This window comes from Centruroides sculpturatus, unplaced genomic scaffold, assembly GCF_000671375.1.
Source record: "Centruroides sculpturatus isolate CEXI.00-Female unplaced genomic scaffold, Cexi_2.0 scaffold955, whole genome shotgun sequence".
Classification (NCBI taxonomy): domain Eukaryota; kingdom Metazoa; phylum Arthropoda; class Arachnida; order Scorpiones; family Buthidae; genus Centruroides; species Centruroides sculpturatus.
The window spans coordinates 195,441-210,635 of record NW_019385144.1 but is presented as its reverse complement, the minus strand read 5'-3'; the positions used below and the strand labels follow the sequence as shown (position 1 = coordinate 210,635).

Genomic DNA, 15,195 nt, shown 5'->3' with positions numbered 1-15,195 from the left:
ACTCATCGGTGTTAAATTTCACAGAAGGGCGAGACAAAGGAAGTTAAACTTTGAAGCTTTTTCTTCAAAATTAACGCATTTCTTTCGTTTTTTTCAGTTTTAAGTATTTTTTTTATGTTTAATTACATTTATATCAAAAATTGCTAGGAACTAAAGCGATTAAGATAGATCTAGCTGTCCTTTACATCCATAAACGTTATATATCAGCGGAACAAATGGAGTGAGCTTTGAGCGTTCCACGATTTTGGAGACTGTCCGTACGAGGGCTTCCTAAACAAGCCTATATGTATGTTTGTCCAAAAAATTTTTGGACGAAATACAAACCGCACAACTTCAAAATCGCATAAAAATAATCCGCATAAAAAGAGACCTTACAGTATTTCAGCTTCACTATATTTTTATTTTTCATCATTATTAATATTTTTATTTTTCTTAAAAATATTTGGGTAGATACAGTATTTTCTACTTACATAATAAATTAATATTCATTTTACCTCAAAAGTAGGTAAAGATACAAAACTTAATAAGGTCTATTGGCATCCTTAGGGCGTTTTAATTGTACTTTCAGACGTTTCATTCCTATTTGAAATCCATTCATTGCCTGAATTGCAGCTTGGGCACTGGCAGGGTTATCAAAACTTACAAATCCTAGAAAAAAAATGTAATCCAACATATTTATACATTACAGCTTTAAAGATTTGTAAGATAGATGGTGTCATTGTAATTAATTTATTAATTATAATTAATTTTTCATTAATAAACAGTTTAGAAACATCTGAAAAAAGATTCATCTATAACAGTGTTTCTCAACTTTTTGCTCATCACAGACTGGTAAAATTACAGATAATTTTGTGTGGACCAGTTATTATATGTGACCATGAATTATGCTTATATATATTTATCTGAAATTACTGTACATAACAAAATATGTACCATAACTCTACATTACTATTTGAATATTACCTGTAATTAAATATGCTAGCATCAGTATCCTCTAGTGATGGCACAAAGATAAAAATTAGTAAGTACATTTTAAAATGTACTTAATAATTTTATCTTTGTGCCACTGCTAGAGGATTATTTTAACTTTTTTGCATTGTATGACAGACAAGAAGCCTACAATAAAAGGTCAACTCTGCCATGGAATTGTTATTACCTCAACAGCATGTGAAGGGACTGAAAGAAATTGACTCATATTGTATGTGTAGTCTCAAGAAATATATTTTTTGCTGTTAAAGTTTAGTTATGTTGCCATGCTAAATTTGTTTCTAACTACTATGCTTCTCCCACCACTAGAATTCTAACTAGTTCAATCAGCTTGTTTTGTCTATGTTAACTTCTACTAATCATGTCATTGTTTTTATCTCATTGTATGGTTTTCAAGAAAGCTGTTCACGCTGGATTAAATAAGTTCTTTTTATAACAGTAATAACCTCATTCACCATTTTTACATGCAATCAGTCTAACTTGCTAACTCAGCACACATTCAAAGATACTCAGAACATTTATTAGCTCCTCCCTCATAGCCAATTAGATTTCTTACTAAGCATTCTGTATTACTGAACATGACCAAGGAGTTCTATAGAAAAAGACATCCAAGTTAAAATTTTGATGTTTTCAGGAATTTCCAAAAAACTATTCCTTTTCCATAAGACTTGTTATGAAGTGAGTAAAGTGTATATGCTACATTCACTTGCATAAAATGTTTATTATAGTAAGGGAAGTATCTATATCCATAAAATCCTATTAGACATGCATAATAGAATACTTAACTGAAAAACATATTTAAGTACACTTTGAGGAATTCTCTGGAATAAAGATACCTATTATATTTATATATTATTATTGCAGATATGTAATGCCAACATTTTTATAAAATTTTGAATCTTAGACAGATTTGATAAAATTAATCATTAAGAATGAAAAAAATAAGTCTTTCCTTAATTACACACATATACATATATGTTTATAAAATGTAATGTATAACATAAATTGTAAAAATATTTGTAATTGCTTACCAAAGCATTTGCTTTGATTAGTAGCCCTGTCAATGAAAACTTTTGCACTAATGACATTCCCAAATGGCATGAACATCTGCATGAGCTCGGCATCACCAAATTCTTGTGGTAAATGGTAAATAAATAAATTACAACCTTCAGGACCTGGAATAAAAATTTTTTGTTACTTATTACTGTTAAATGATTAATAATGTAAATAAACAATTTTATACATTTTCAATATCTTATCAAAAATTACTTTTACTTTATTATTTACTTATTAAAATATATAACAATAATNGTTGCAAGTTTACAGGTTGTTATTCGTAACTTTTTAAGACTTGCTTCCTGAAATTTCTCTTTGTCAACAGTTTTTAGTCATCTCGTGCATTTTGTATTCTTTAGTTCAAAATTTTTGGAATGAAACTTTCAAAATCACATTTCACATGTTCAACATTTAGGAGCATCTTCCCCATATACTATGAGCATTTTTTACTGTTTGTATAGTGTTTATGAAACTTAAAAAGCATACATGATTATGTATTTTATTTGCAGACATTTTGATTTGATTTTACTCAAACAAAATGTGAAGTAAAGTTTTAAAATAAGCTTCTAAGAAAAGAATACAACATCTCATTAGCAGTAATGTGTTAAATTTCACAAATATCATAATTCAATTACATATCCATATCCAAAATCATCTTCAGCATGAAATAGCAAATTCACTAACACCTTTAATTAAATTGCCTCAATGTCCTTTATTTACTTATTAAAATATATAACAATAATAGTTTGCAAGACAGATAGACCAAGTGTCTATAATTACAACGCTTTATGAATAAAGAAAGTACTTCACGTCACAACTTTTTTGCAAAACAAACATTTTTATTAAGGATTTTTGATACTAGAATATAAATCAGAATTTTTTTAATTTCAAGATATGTCGGATCAAAAGCTATTCAAAGTAATCATAAGTTTTGCATTATTTTTCAGTAAAGAAACATCATAGCCAAACAAGAATATATTGTGATGCCAAGATATCCTTAATGTTTGTATTAACTTTTATTTTCTTTCCAGTTTTCATTTTTCAAGAATTTTAATTACTAAAATTTTTTTCAACTTGAAAAGATTTTGACAGTAACAAAGAATTTTACATAATTTTAGTTATTTATAGAACACTATATTGTAGCAGCTATAACAATAATAGTTGAAGGAACTAAAACCTGAACTATCACATATTTTGTGAACTATATAAATATTGGGTTGTCTGGAAAGCTTTTAGTGACTTTTTAAAGAAAATGAGTATAAATTTTAAAATATTACCTTTTACCTCTAGTCAGTGATGTATAAGTGGTGGCCAAAAGTTTAGGCAATAAAATATTAAATAATTAATTTAAAAGTAAAAATTAAATCTGCTAAATAAAATATAACAAGTGAAAATAAAAATTACATTATTTGAATACATCTGCATATACAGATTATGTATTTTCCTGCAGTATATTCAGTGCATCATTAGTAATTTATCATTAATTTTCAGGCATACTGGTCAAAAGTTTAGGACTGAATATAAAATATAGGTATTAAGTTTCTTTTTTTAAAGTAAGTGTGAAAAAATATACATTAACATGTATATAACAGTCTAAAATACAGTTGTAATCTTTAGAAAATATAAGGATAAAGTAGAATTTGAGTCCTAAAACAAAATAATGAATAAAGATGTTTAAAGATGATGGATTGAGCTATCAAAAAATTTTGAAAATAGTGAATTGCAGGAAAACTTAATGTGTGTGAGCAGTGCAACTGTTTAATGAAACTAGTGGGGTTTACAAGTTGTCCAAAATCTGGATAGCCAGGAAAAACTGATGAGCATACTGACCACCTGCTGCATTGAATGTCAAAAAGAAATCAATATCTCACATTGAGAGACCTGCAAATAAAAATAGCTGAATGTGATGTGCCCACCATTAGTCTGCACACTATTAGACATAGATTTTAATTAAATTTCTTATGACTGCTGTTTATATATAGTTAGAAGAGGGTTCTTTAATAGGACCGAAATGCATATACAGTGATTAAATAAAGAGAAGTAATTAGCTATCTGCTGTGTGATGGTCTACCGCTAAACCGAAAATTTATATATTTTTCGTGCGGATTTACAGAGACTTTATAATATTTAGACATAGATTAATTAAATGAATCTATTTGGTAGTGATGGGAGAAAGTATATTCAATGCAGCAAATGAGAAGAATATCATCCATCCTACTTGCCTGGGCCATCATGGTGTGGGGAAGCTTCTCACGGCTTGATGCTATCCATCAAATAAATGGAAATATGGATCAACATCAGTATAAATCCATACTAGAAAATGTGATGCTTCCTTAAGCTGATGATAAATTACCTTTAACATGGAAATTTAACATGATAATGATTGCAAACACATCAATAAATTGGTTAAAAGATGGTTTCAAAATAATTATATTAAATTACTTGAATGGCCTGTACAGTTGCCAGATGTAAACCCTACCAAAATGTTATGAGGTGTTACAAAAACTGCAATTCATAAACAAAAATTTAAAAATAAAAATTAGGCTGTTTAGGCTGTCCAAAAAGTTTGATCCTCCATTCAATAACTCTGTGAATGTTTAGTTAATTTTATGTCAAAAAGATGCAAAGTTGTCATAAAAAATTTTGTTACCTTACAAAATACTGACTTAAATTTGTTCTGGTCCTATACTTTTGTCCACAGTAAAAAAAGTATATAGTTTGAACAGAGGTATTTTCATTAAAAAATAAATATTTATTTATTGATATTTGACATATACATAATTTATAAAAGTATTTCTATAAATTTAACAACATATCATCACATTAGTCACATTAATTTTTCAGTTAAAGGCATTTATAAGAAAAATTGCATAGTGGTACTAAACTTTTGGCCACCACTCGTATATGCCATTGTTTTTAATGACCTATTGTCATCTATTTAGAAAATTCATAATTCCATCTTGAAAGAACTGTCCTGTTTTTTTGCATGAAAACTGCTCCATGTAATTTTGCAAGTGTCCAGATTTTCTAAGTTCTTACCCAAATTCTGTAGGGACTAGAATAGATAATGTGATGTTGCAGCCATATTCCAATAATTTTTGTTGTGTTTTCAAAGAGATGTGCAGAGTGGCATTGTCATGCTGAAACACAACAATGTTCCTGTTTGCCAGTTCAGGACATTTTTCAGCTTCAGTCAGTCCAGTTGAGAACAGTACTTATTATAATTAACTGATTTGTTTTGTGAGAGAAGTTCCCAGTAAACAATTTACTTCCAGTCCTCACTCCCACCAGACACACAGTATGACACAGGATGAAGGAAAGGTTAACAGTGGTTTAGTTCACTTGTCCCATAACTGTTTTTGATCAACACTGTTATAGATACACTTTTCATCACCTATTATCATTCATTTCAGAAATAGATCTTTTTTTGTTGTATTTAAAAAGTGAATCACAAACAGAGATTCGATCCAGTAAGTTATTTTCAGTCAAACACACGGTGTCCAAATTTCATTACAATTCACATAACCAAGTTTCTTTAAATGGTCAAATACAATACTTTTTGATGAGTTTACAATTTCTGCTATTTCCCATGTTGTATAAAGAGGATTATTTTCAAGTCAAGTCTTAATTTGGTCATTGTCAATAGCATCAGATCTTCCCATGTATGGAGCATCTTCCAGGTTAAAATAGATCGCTTTGAATGTAGCAAACCACTTGCAAACTGTTGATTTAGCAACAGCACTATCACCATAAACAGCACATATTTCATTTGTAGTTATACCAAGTTTCTGCTTTTCTGGAAAAAATAAAAGCATCAAATGTTCAAAAATACTTCCATTTTAACAAAGATGCAGATGAATCTAATTAAAAAAAGCCTAATGAACTTTATCATAAGGAATGCATCTTGATGTTACATTTCATTATGTGCATAGATAGCTTACAATTTTAATAGTTTTGACATTCTCCTGCATGTTCAAATGTTATCTATCAAAAATCACTATGAACTTTTTGGGGCAACCCAATAACTTTTCCATTTTAACTTAATCTTCTAAATTAAAATTTATTACATTATAATGCCATTTTTGAAATTCTTAGTTAACTTTAAATTCATGCCTGTTTCAACATATCATATTATTGGTTTAAACAACATATCACATCTAAGAATCAGTGAAAAAGTTAATTAATTCAATAACTAGAATGAGAAGTAACATTAAAATTGATGATACATAAAACACTCACTGAAAGTTTGACAAGTATTTTTATTAAAGTAAGATTTCTTCATTAAATGAAGAAATGAAGAAGTCTTACTGATTAAAGGGCTATTCATTAAAGTAAAAATTTGAAATAGTACAAACAAATGAAACATATTGGAAATTAACACAGTTTAAAAAAATTAATTAATTAAATAAATAAAATTTTGTTAAATGCAAGGGTGAAATAACTGCTAAAAAAGATATAATTTAATTTGTATGCAAATGAATTGATTGACTCATAAAGAAGACTTTCCAATTCAAGTAGAAGAAACTGATTTTAACTTGATAAATAATACCATCAAGTTTAATATTTAATATTTTAGCTTCATCCTATACTGAAAGAAGGATTTCTTCTGAGCTTTTTATTGTACTTATTTCTGATCAATTTTGAAACAAATATATTTAACAAATCTTTTACAAGCATAATAAATCTTAATTTTAGAGTCCTCTTTGTAACTTCAATATAATTTAATATGATATAATGTTTTATATGGTGAAATTTAATATATTCCAGAAATTCTTCCTTGTCCAGAAATCTCTATCACATAGCAAAGAAAATCTTTATGATAAATATAAGCTAATTGCTAACTTTAATAGAAATTCCTTAGGAATATTTAATGGTTTATAAGTTAATAGTACCACAATAAACTATACTGAAGCTAAAAAGAAGGAATAACAATAACTCAAATAGAAAAAATAAAATACTAAGTGTAATAGCAGTGTTTTTATTAACATTAGATTAATAAAATAGCTACTAAAAATTATTTTATGAACAGTAATTTATTTGTAATGATATAGACATGTCTATGCTATTACAAATCTGATGATTGATTTACTCAACAATTTGTGAAATCACTTAAAAGATGTGTATTATGATATTTCTGACAGCCATTGAGAATAATATAATGTAGCACTGATAGAATTTGCTCTTCTTTAATATTATTTATTGACAACCATATTTATAAATTATATCTTGTAAGCACTTAATCTGATAATTTGGGATTTAATGGCAGAAAAATAGCAATATTTTATTCCTTTTTTCATCTAAAGAAATAAGACATTTAAAACTAAATAAATTTAAATTCATTGTTCTCATTATATGATTTTTAGTTCCTGTGTCTTACAATATTTAAGTAATGCTAACTAATTAATTGCCATTCACAATAATTTAGTTACAGTGATAGTAATTTTAGATATTATATCTAAAATTTTTCAAGAATTAAATGTTTGCAAAATTTTATATTGTATAATTTTGGAAAGTGACTGTTACATCGCTGAAGACTTATTTTGCATAATTTGCATAAGCCCCATTATATATATATTTTAGGATGTGATAATAGTTATGAATTAAAAAAAAATTTAGCCTAATAGTGCAACACAGTTATAACATTTGCAGTTTGAGACAATAAAAAGATTTATTTGAACACAACATTTACATAGCATATTAGTGTTTTTTGACCTAACCACCCAGAAGGACCAACTTGATGGATGACACAAAATAACTGACTCAGGCAGCAAAATAAACAAATAAAAGGAAAAAAGTAAATAAATAAAAATACAGTAGAACCTTGATTATCCGGACTAATTGGGGATGAAGGTAGTCCGGATATGGAAAAATCCGGATAATCGAAACAAATACTTTAATTTGTCTTTTAATGATAATACAACACGTTTTCTTTTCGATGACATATCGGTAATATTAAAAGTAAATACTGTATATAATCGTGATCAAATTTTCAAGAAACAAATGTTTGTATTGAATTTGGACTACTACTGACCAGCACTAACAGACTGCCTATTGTTTAAAAGACCCTCTGGTAGCGCAAGAAGATGGATTTTATAAAATAAAAAGCAGTTGAAACTGCATTTTTATGAATAAAAGTTTGACAAACTATTTATCGTTTTATGATGAGTAAAATTTTTTCGTTGCATGAATGGCTTTTAAGTAATGCGTAAACCTTCGAAACGCGAGGCCCTTCGGACCGCGAGGCATAGGACGGTGGCCCACGTTGTCCATGCCTTACGCCGCCCTTGGTCATAGAAATGATGTAATTTGAATATAAATTATTTATAAATACGTATGTCAAGTTATATTTTTATTACTACGTAAAATATATTTAAGAGTTTACGACCACTGATGGGTGAGACGTTGTTGAAACAAAAAAAGTTATGCATTCCATCACGTACATAAACAGTATCGTAATTCGCCAAGTGCAAATCAGCAAATTCGTAAAATTTTTGTTTATTTTGAACAATCCGGATAATCGAAAATCCGGATAATGGAGGTCCGGATAATGGAGGTTCTACTGTAATAGGTAAAATCACATAAAGTTGTTTCTAAATAGTTTATATAAAAATGCCTGAACTATAAGAGTTTATTCTCAATTGATAACCATTCTGGAAGAGGGATGGCAAAATCAGTTTGCCTCAGGTGCAAGTTACTATCAAGCCAGTACTCCATCAAGGCATCCATGCCCACCATAAACTATACAATTCTCCTAATACACATTTATCAATACATTGGTTTGTGACTAGCTTTGGTTTTGGCAAAAATATCTACAACACAATCAAAACTAATTTATTTGGTGAGATCAGATTCAATGTTCAACAAAGCTAAACAATTTAGTTTTAGGACTTCCATATATTTACTTGAGCTAGGCTATTTTATCAAAATTTTAAAGAATAATTTATAATATAAATATAATTACTTACCAAGTCTAAGTTGCTGAGTCATTTCCTATCAGGTACAATGTGTTATATGTACCAATTTAAACACCTAACATCCACATTGCATTATATATAATTTTTATGAAACACATGCTCACAACTGATAGCTTGCTGCAAAAATTTCAATATATAAGATTCCAAAATTTTTTCTCTTCCAGATGTGACACCCACTCCAGTTGCAGCAAGTTACTCTCAACTTATAACAGCATGTGCAAGGAAAAAAAATGGCACTAGGTGTCATCAGTTATTGATATACAAGTGTTTTTTTTTTGTTTGTTTGTTTTTATTTTGCTTTATTTGCTTAGCATTCAATTAAAATGCATGGACACTTGTGCCCAGCAAGCAGGGCTATGGCCAAGTTTGCAAATCACAAGTTTCATTTCTGTAGAAAATTGCTACCATTTACACTTTACAGTCTGCACATTGGTAAATGCTACAATAGCTGTAGATAATTTAATTACTATTGTTCAATAGTTTCTCAGTATGTTCAGCATAATATTTCAGACAGAATTGAAAAAAATGTAAATGGAATTTTTCTTCATATAATTGTAAACAGTATTCGATGTATGGTCGAAACCCCATTTTTAAATTTCTCAGTTGTACATTTTTTGCAATTACAGTGAACTCCTATATAATGCACCCTCATATAATGTGAATTTGTATAATGTGACAAAAAACTTGCAACTAATACTCGTACAAAATTCTAATTTTGTCATAAAGAGATATACATTTCTTGTTCACTTCTAGGCTTTGGTTTAAACTTGTATAAAATCATCTGATAATGCATGTCTTGATAATGTAATTACCTGTAATGTGAAATGTATCCCCATGTTGTACAGGACTAGTGTTACCACCTGTCCGGTTTTCATCTGGACAGTCCGGGAATTAACTCACGCTGTCTGGGTGAACTATTCATTTTGTCTGGGAATTTTGTCGAAATTGTGAAATTACAATGAAACAAAGTTCTTGCAAATATTTTTTATTTTTACAAATTTACACTATTTTAACAGTAAAAGAACTCACACTCACTGAAATCTGAAATTCATCTGCAATTCTGCCATGTTAACCTGTTTACACCAACGTGTGGAATGCAACCTGTTGACCACATATCTGTGAGCTGTTATCTATACCTGTTCTTTCTTAATTTAGGTTACTTACATTACTCCTACACAAGTCCCTAGTCCCTAACTGTAACTGATTTAGAACCAGCACGCACATTATTCTTTGCATTGTAAAATGACATTGCGCATGCAATCAGGAACTTTGGTTCAAACAAACCTGGCCTGCCATCCAGGTCAGAGATTTTGAAAAGGTGGCAACACTATACAGGGCTCTGCTGTATGTGTTAAATATTTTTGCACGGCACTTTCTCCATTATAAAATATTTCAATTAAATATTTTTCATTTATACATCATATTTTTCATTATTCATTATATGCATTATGTTAAGAATTACCTGCATAAATTCAGTTGTACAGTGTTATGCTAACTTTGTGACAACTATATTCACTCTGAAACCAATTCAAAAATACTTTCACTTGTGCATTTTTCTCACTTATATGATATTTTTTCAGTTTCCTTGAAAAACATATAAATGAAGTTTGACCGTATTCATAAAAATCAGTTTATATGTCAATTAGAACTATAGATCAACTGAATACAAACACAGAATTTATTTTTGAATTCAAATGTAGCTGGTCATTTACAATAAGATGCTGGAATAGTCTCTATAATTTCTTTCAATTTTCCTCAAACTGTTATCATAAATTTCATTAAATAAAATTATAGTAAGAAAAATGTGCAAACAAACTTGAGAGACTCTAGAGAAGTTCACAAAAATTGATATGTTAAGCAATAGTGAATTGAAAATACAGTCCCCCCCCATAACATGGGTACCTATAGTTCCGATTCCTATATCACGGCGAAAAAATTGCAACAGTATTCGTACCAACATGCTAAAAAAACTCGTATAATTTGGTAAAACGTCATTGCCAACTCATGTCGCGACAAGATTGGTCGAATCTAGACCAATAGCGGATATTGTACAAACCATTGAGTTTAAACGAGCAGTGGACCTACTAAAAACCATTTATTATTTAACATCCATAAAAATTATATTTATATTAATGATGTCTCCAAAGTTCAGCAAATTTTTCGCAAAAAAAAATAATTTATCAGGAAGCATGCGAGTGCCATTCGATGACAAGGTCCACAACGAAAACAAGCTTAAGCAATGGCGTAGTCGAACGGTGCACGCTCGGTAAGTAATCCTATAATTTTTTGTTTACAGCATAGTTTATATGGATTATTCCCAAAAAATTGTATTTTTTGGGAATAATTTTTTTTGGGAAACATATTTTGGGAATGTTGAGTCGAATTAGTCTAGAATCGATTAATTTTATGGAAGAAACCTTACAAACAGCCATAGTCCGTAAACTGCATACGTGCCGGGCTGTGATTGGCTGGATTCGTAGAAAATGGATTCATAAAAACTGGAACATATCTACTGTGTTATAGGAGGGGTCGACTGTACTGTAATTATATACAAGACAAATTTTATAATGTGCTTTGTTGCACTGCAGCAACTACACAGTACAGTAAGAAACAACAATAAATAAAAATGTTTTAGATTTTAAATGATAATAGATGATCATAGCTAGGATGAAACATTCTTTTTAGTTTTGTATTTCAATATCTAAGCATTTCACTTGTCTAGATGACTAACAAAAAAAGATAATGTTTATATCTAAAGGAATAAAAACTCTTATGGGATCTTGGATATATTATACAGTCAAAAAGCAATTTTTTTTTCTATGACTGAAAAATCTAGTCTGGTCTATTTTATGGAAAAAATTAATGAATGGTTCTAATGTAATATAATAGAATTATAATTGCATGTTTTTCTGTCTTTCCAATTGACATAACACACAACTCATTTAAAAACTACACTCTAAATTACAAATATCTGATATATATTGTATAATGCTATGTCTTTGTTTTTAGAAAGTTGAGGAAAAAATTGTAAATAAAAATTGAAATCAAATCAATTGATTATGAAAATTAAAACAATGTTTTTAAAATTTGTTTAAAAGTTGTTTTGAAATTTTCAAATTGTAAATCAAATTTATTTTTAAATTTACATTATTTGTGTGCAGTGGTGAAAGAACATTTTGCTTTTAATATATATACATATTTAATGATTGTACTTTCATTTATATGATGGATTCTTTTTAAAGTTATGATTTTCGAATGATTATCTAGCTTTAGTTTATGTTTTACTGTTTTTATGATTTCCATTACCTTGTCAAACATTATATCATGATTTCAGTTCATTGGTTCCCACTGTTTATAAAGCTATAAATAACTTTAGCACATGTATAGTCTCAGATGGGGTCCTCGTATCTTCATACAAGAACTCTATCCATGACTACAACAATTATACCTCACATCCCAAATCTGCATTGGCACATTCATTCACCACTAGCTTCAATGGATTTTATTGTGGAACCCCAAATTTTTATTGGTGGAACCCCTGAAATAAATAATTATTACTATCATCATTATTGTTGATTTTATAAGAAAGTTATTCACAGACTTGACACAGGTTCAATAGTCAATCACTTAGCTCTTATTTGCTGAAAAGAATTAAAATTTGATAAAATTGACAGATGGCTTTTATATAATTTTCTGAAGGTCATTATATAGTGAGGATAAATTACTAGAATCTTATCAGTTTCAAACAACAAGTTCAAGTTGGTATATTTAATAATGTCAATTAAATCAAGAATTGACATTCACTGACTCATTTCCTAGTTGACTGGCATATGAGAATGGTAATCTTTTGTTCATGGGTGATCAGTTTTGGATAAAAAACTGATAGTGGTGGCACTGGTACTAGGAAGGAAGGGGGTTGAGACATTGTCTACGTGTACTTTTTTAGTGATTTTAATGCATATAAATTTGTTCTTATAAGGCTACTTTTCAAATATCTGATATTTTATTTGGATAACTAGTAAAGACTAATAAAGACTAGTTAGTCATCTGAATAAAATATCAGATATTTGTTAAACTTTTTAAAGTCATTTCTTCAATGTCAAGGTGTCTATGATAATTAATTAAAGAGAAAGAGATTTGCCAAAATTACATCATTGTATACAAAGGGAATGGAGGGAATTAAAATTGGTTCAAAAATTGTAAATATAATTAATGGACACTACCTTATGGATGACAGGGCACAAAAGAATTGCCAGCAATTTAAGTGTTGATTTACTGGCAAAGCAGAATCAGAATGTTGCTTATCCTTTTATTGTGCCTGAATCAGCTCTTGGTATCTTTTTTAATGCTTTTCTTAGCACTATATTAAATGGCAGGAAATAGCCAGTCTCTGCTATTTCCTGTAATTTAACATAGTAGAAGAAAAATTTTGCTTTTAAAACAGAATAAGGCATTTTTAGTAGCTTGTCTTCTTTTTAAATTATGGATTTTCTTGCTAGCAAGAACTGTTTACTTTCTGGTTGGCATTATAATGGACAGGGCAATGAAAATCAGAGTGCACTGAATGCACCATACCGAAGCCCCTAATCTAATATGCCAAAATGGAATTAAATTTGAAAAGCAAACAAAATAAAAAATATAATATTTGCATGGTATAATCATTAATTAAAACTACATATATATATTTAAGATATTTACTTATTATTCTTCTTGGAATATAAGCAAAGCAGTTTCCTTCACTCCATTGTACCTAAGCCCTCTAGTACCTTTACATGGCCTGATAATAGGTTTTGATTACTTTCAGAAATGTTTGCACCACTGAAATTTTCCTTTCTTCTTTTTCCCACTTTTATAACCCTGCTAAAAAGACCTCTGCATCTTAGTTGAGTGTTCAGCTTTGTTCAGGTAGACTTGTTCATCTCTGTTCCCAATAGCATCTTGGAACTAGTTCTCATTGGCTCCCATGAGCTGATTGTTACAATTTTTTAAATTTAGCAAGCTGATTGTTAAAATTCTTGATGAATGGACAGATGATGAAAGATAAACAGTGTTTTACATATTAAAAGCCATGACTTATATTAGTAGTTTTAAAAACAATAAAATTATGATTGTTTTCTGAATTAGAACTTTAGGAAACAACCATACATTTAATATTTTATCTCTCTTTACAAAACTAAGCAAAACTTTCCTAAATTTAGTGTTTTCCTCTTGAATGAAGAAATAATATTTTAAAAATGAATACAGACAACATATTTAAAAATAAATTCTAGTGTAAGTAAATTCTAGTGTAACTGTTAATTGGTTGAACTACTTGATTTATTAGATGAATTCACTTGGCCTATAAAGAATTAACTTCAATGTAGATGAAAGATGAAAGAAACAGTTCAATTAAATGAAGTTTTGAAATTCAAAATAAATATAAATAATTTCTGAGATTTTGTAGCTGACAATATGGAGGGAAAAATTACATCAGTTCCTGAAACAATCAATAAAGCTAGAAAAATAATTAACATAATAGCAATCAGTAGCAAAGAAGATGAAAGAGGTTTCATTTTAATAAATGTAATATGTACAAAAATAAGAACTGTTGAACATATATCTAAATTCATGACAATCAGTTTACTAGGAACAGAATTAAAAGATTAGGATGCTCTACTTTTTTAAAATTGTGGCTAAATACAAACCATAGATTGGTCACAGACACTAAAATTTGTCATAAATCAGAAAAGATCTTTTAGTATGAACCAAATTGCTGTTTAGAACTTATAAATAATTATGTTTTTTTATTAAACTTTGAAGTTTGAAGTTAATGTTGTTTGTGAAATTTAAGTAAAATTTTATTTGTACACTAGCTGCAAGGACCCGCTTCGCTGGGTTTTTATTTGTTCGTACATTTGTATGTAATATAGTTTGTTTTTATATATAAAAGACTGTTTTTCTAAGTAATCTAGAATCTAGCTGCAAGGACCCGCTTCGCTGGGTTTTTATTTGTGGGCAAAAAGTAACGATAGTGAAGATTAAGATAATTACATTATAGCCAATCTTACCCGTTTTCACAGAATGCAAGAATTAGGTCCCCCGTTTCCAGACTAATTAGAGAATTTTTACGTCCAGTCAAACAAACTATTTTCAATTTGATCAATTTTCTGGAACGTTTACAATCGTTCTATAATCGAAC

The 15,195-nt window shown here is 29.0% G+C and overlaps 1 protein-coding gene across 4 annotated transcripts in view; it reads right to left on the bottom strand.

Moving 5' to 3' along the window:
- The window catches only part of LOC111635382 (CUGBP Elav-like family member 4), a 140,578-nt gene that overhangs the window by 21,008 nt on the left and 104,375 nt on the right, over positions 1 to 15,195 (bottom strand). For 3 of the 4 annotated variants that reach the window (XR_002758363.1, XR_002758364.1, XR_002758362.1), the window contains 2 exons: positions 2,019 to 2,162; positions 471 to 648 (listed from right to left, as the gene is read on the bottom strand). Coding sequence is in view for 1 of the 4 variants with exons in the window: in XM_023380336.1 (XP_023236104.1) it covers positions 521 to 648; positions 2,019 to 2,162 (272 nt within the window). In the remaining 3 variants the exon portion in view is untranslated. The remainder of the gene's footprint in view (positions 1 to 470; positions 649 to 2,018; positions 2,163 to 15,195) is intronic. The other variant, XM_023380336.1, reaches the window with a different exon arrangement.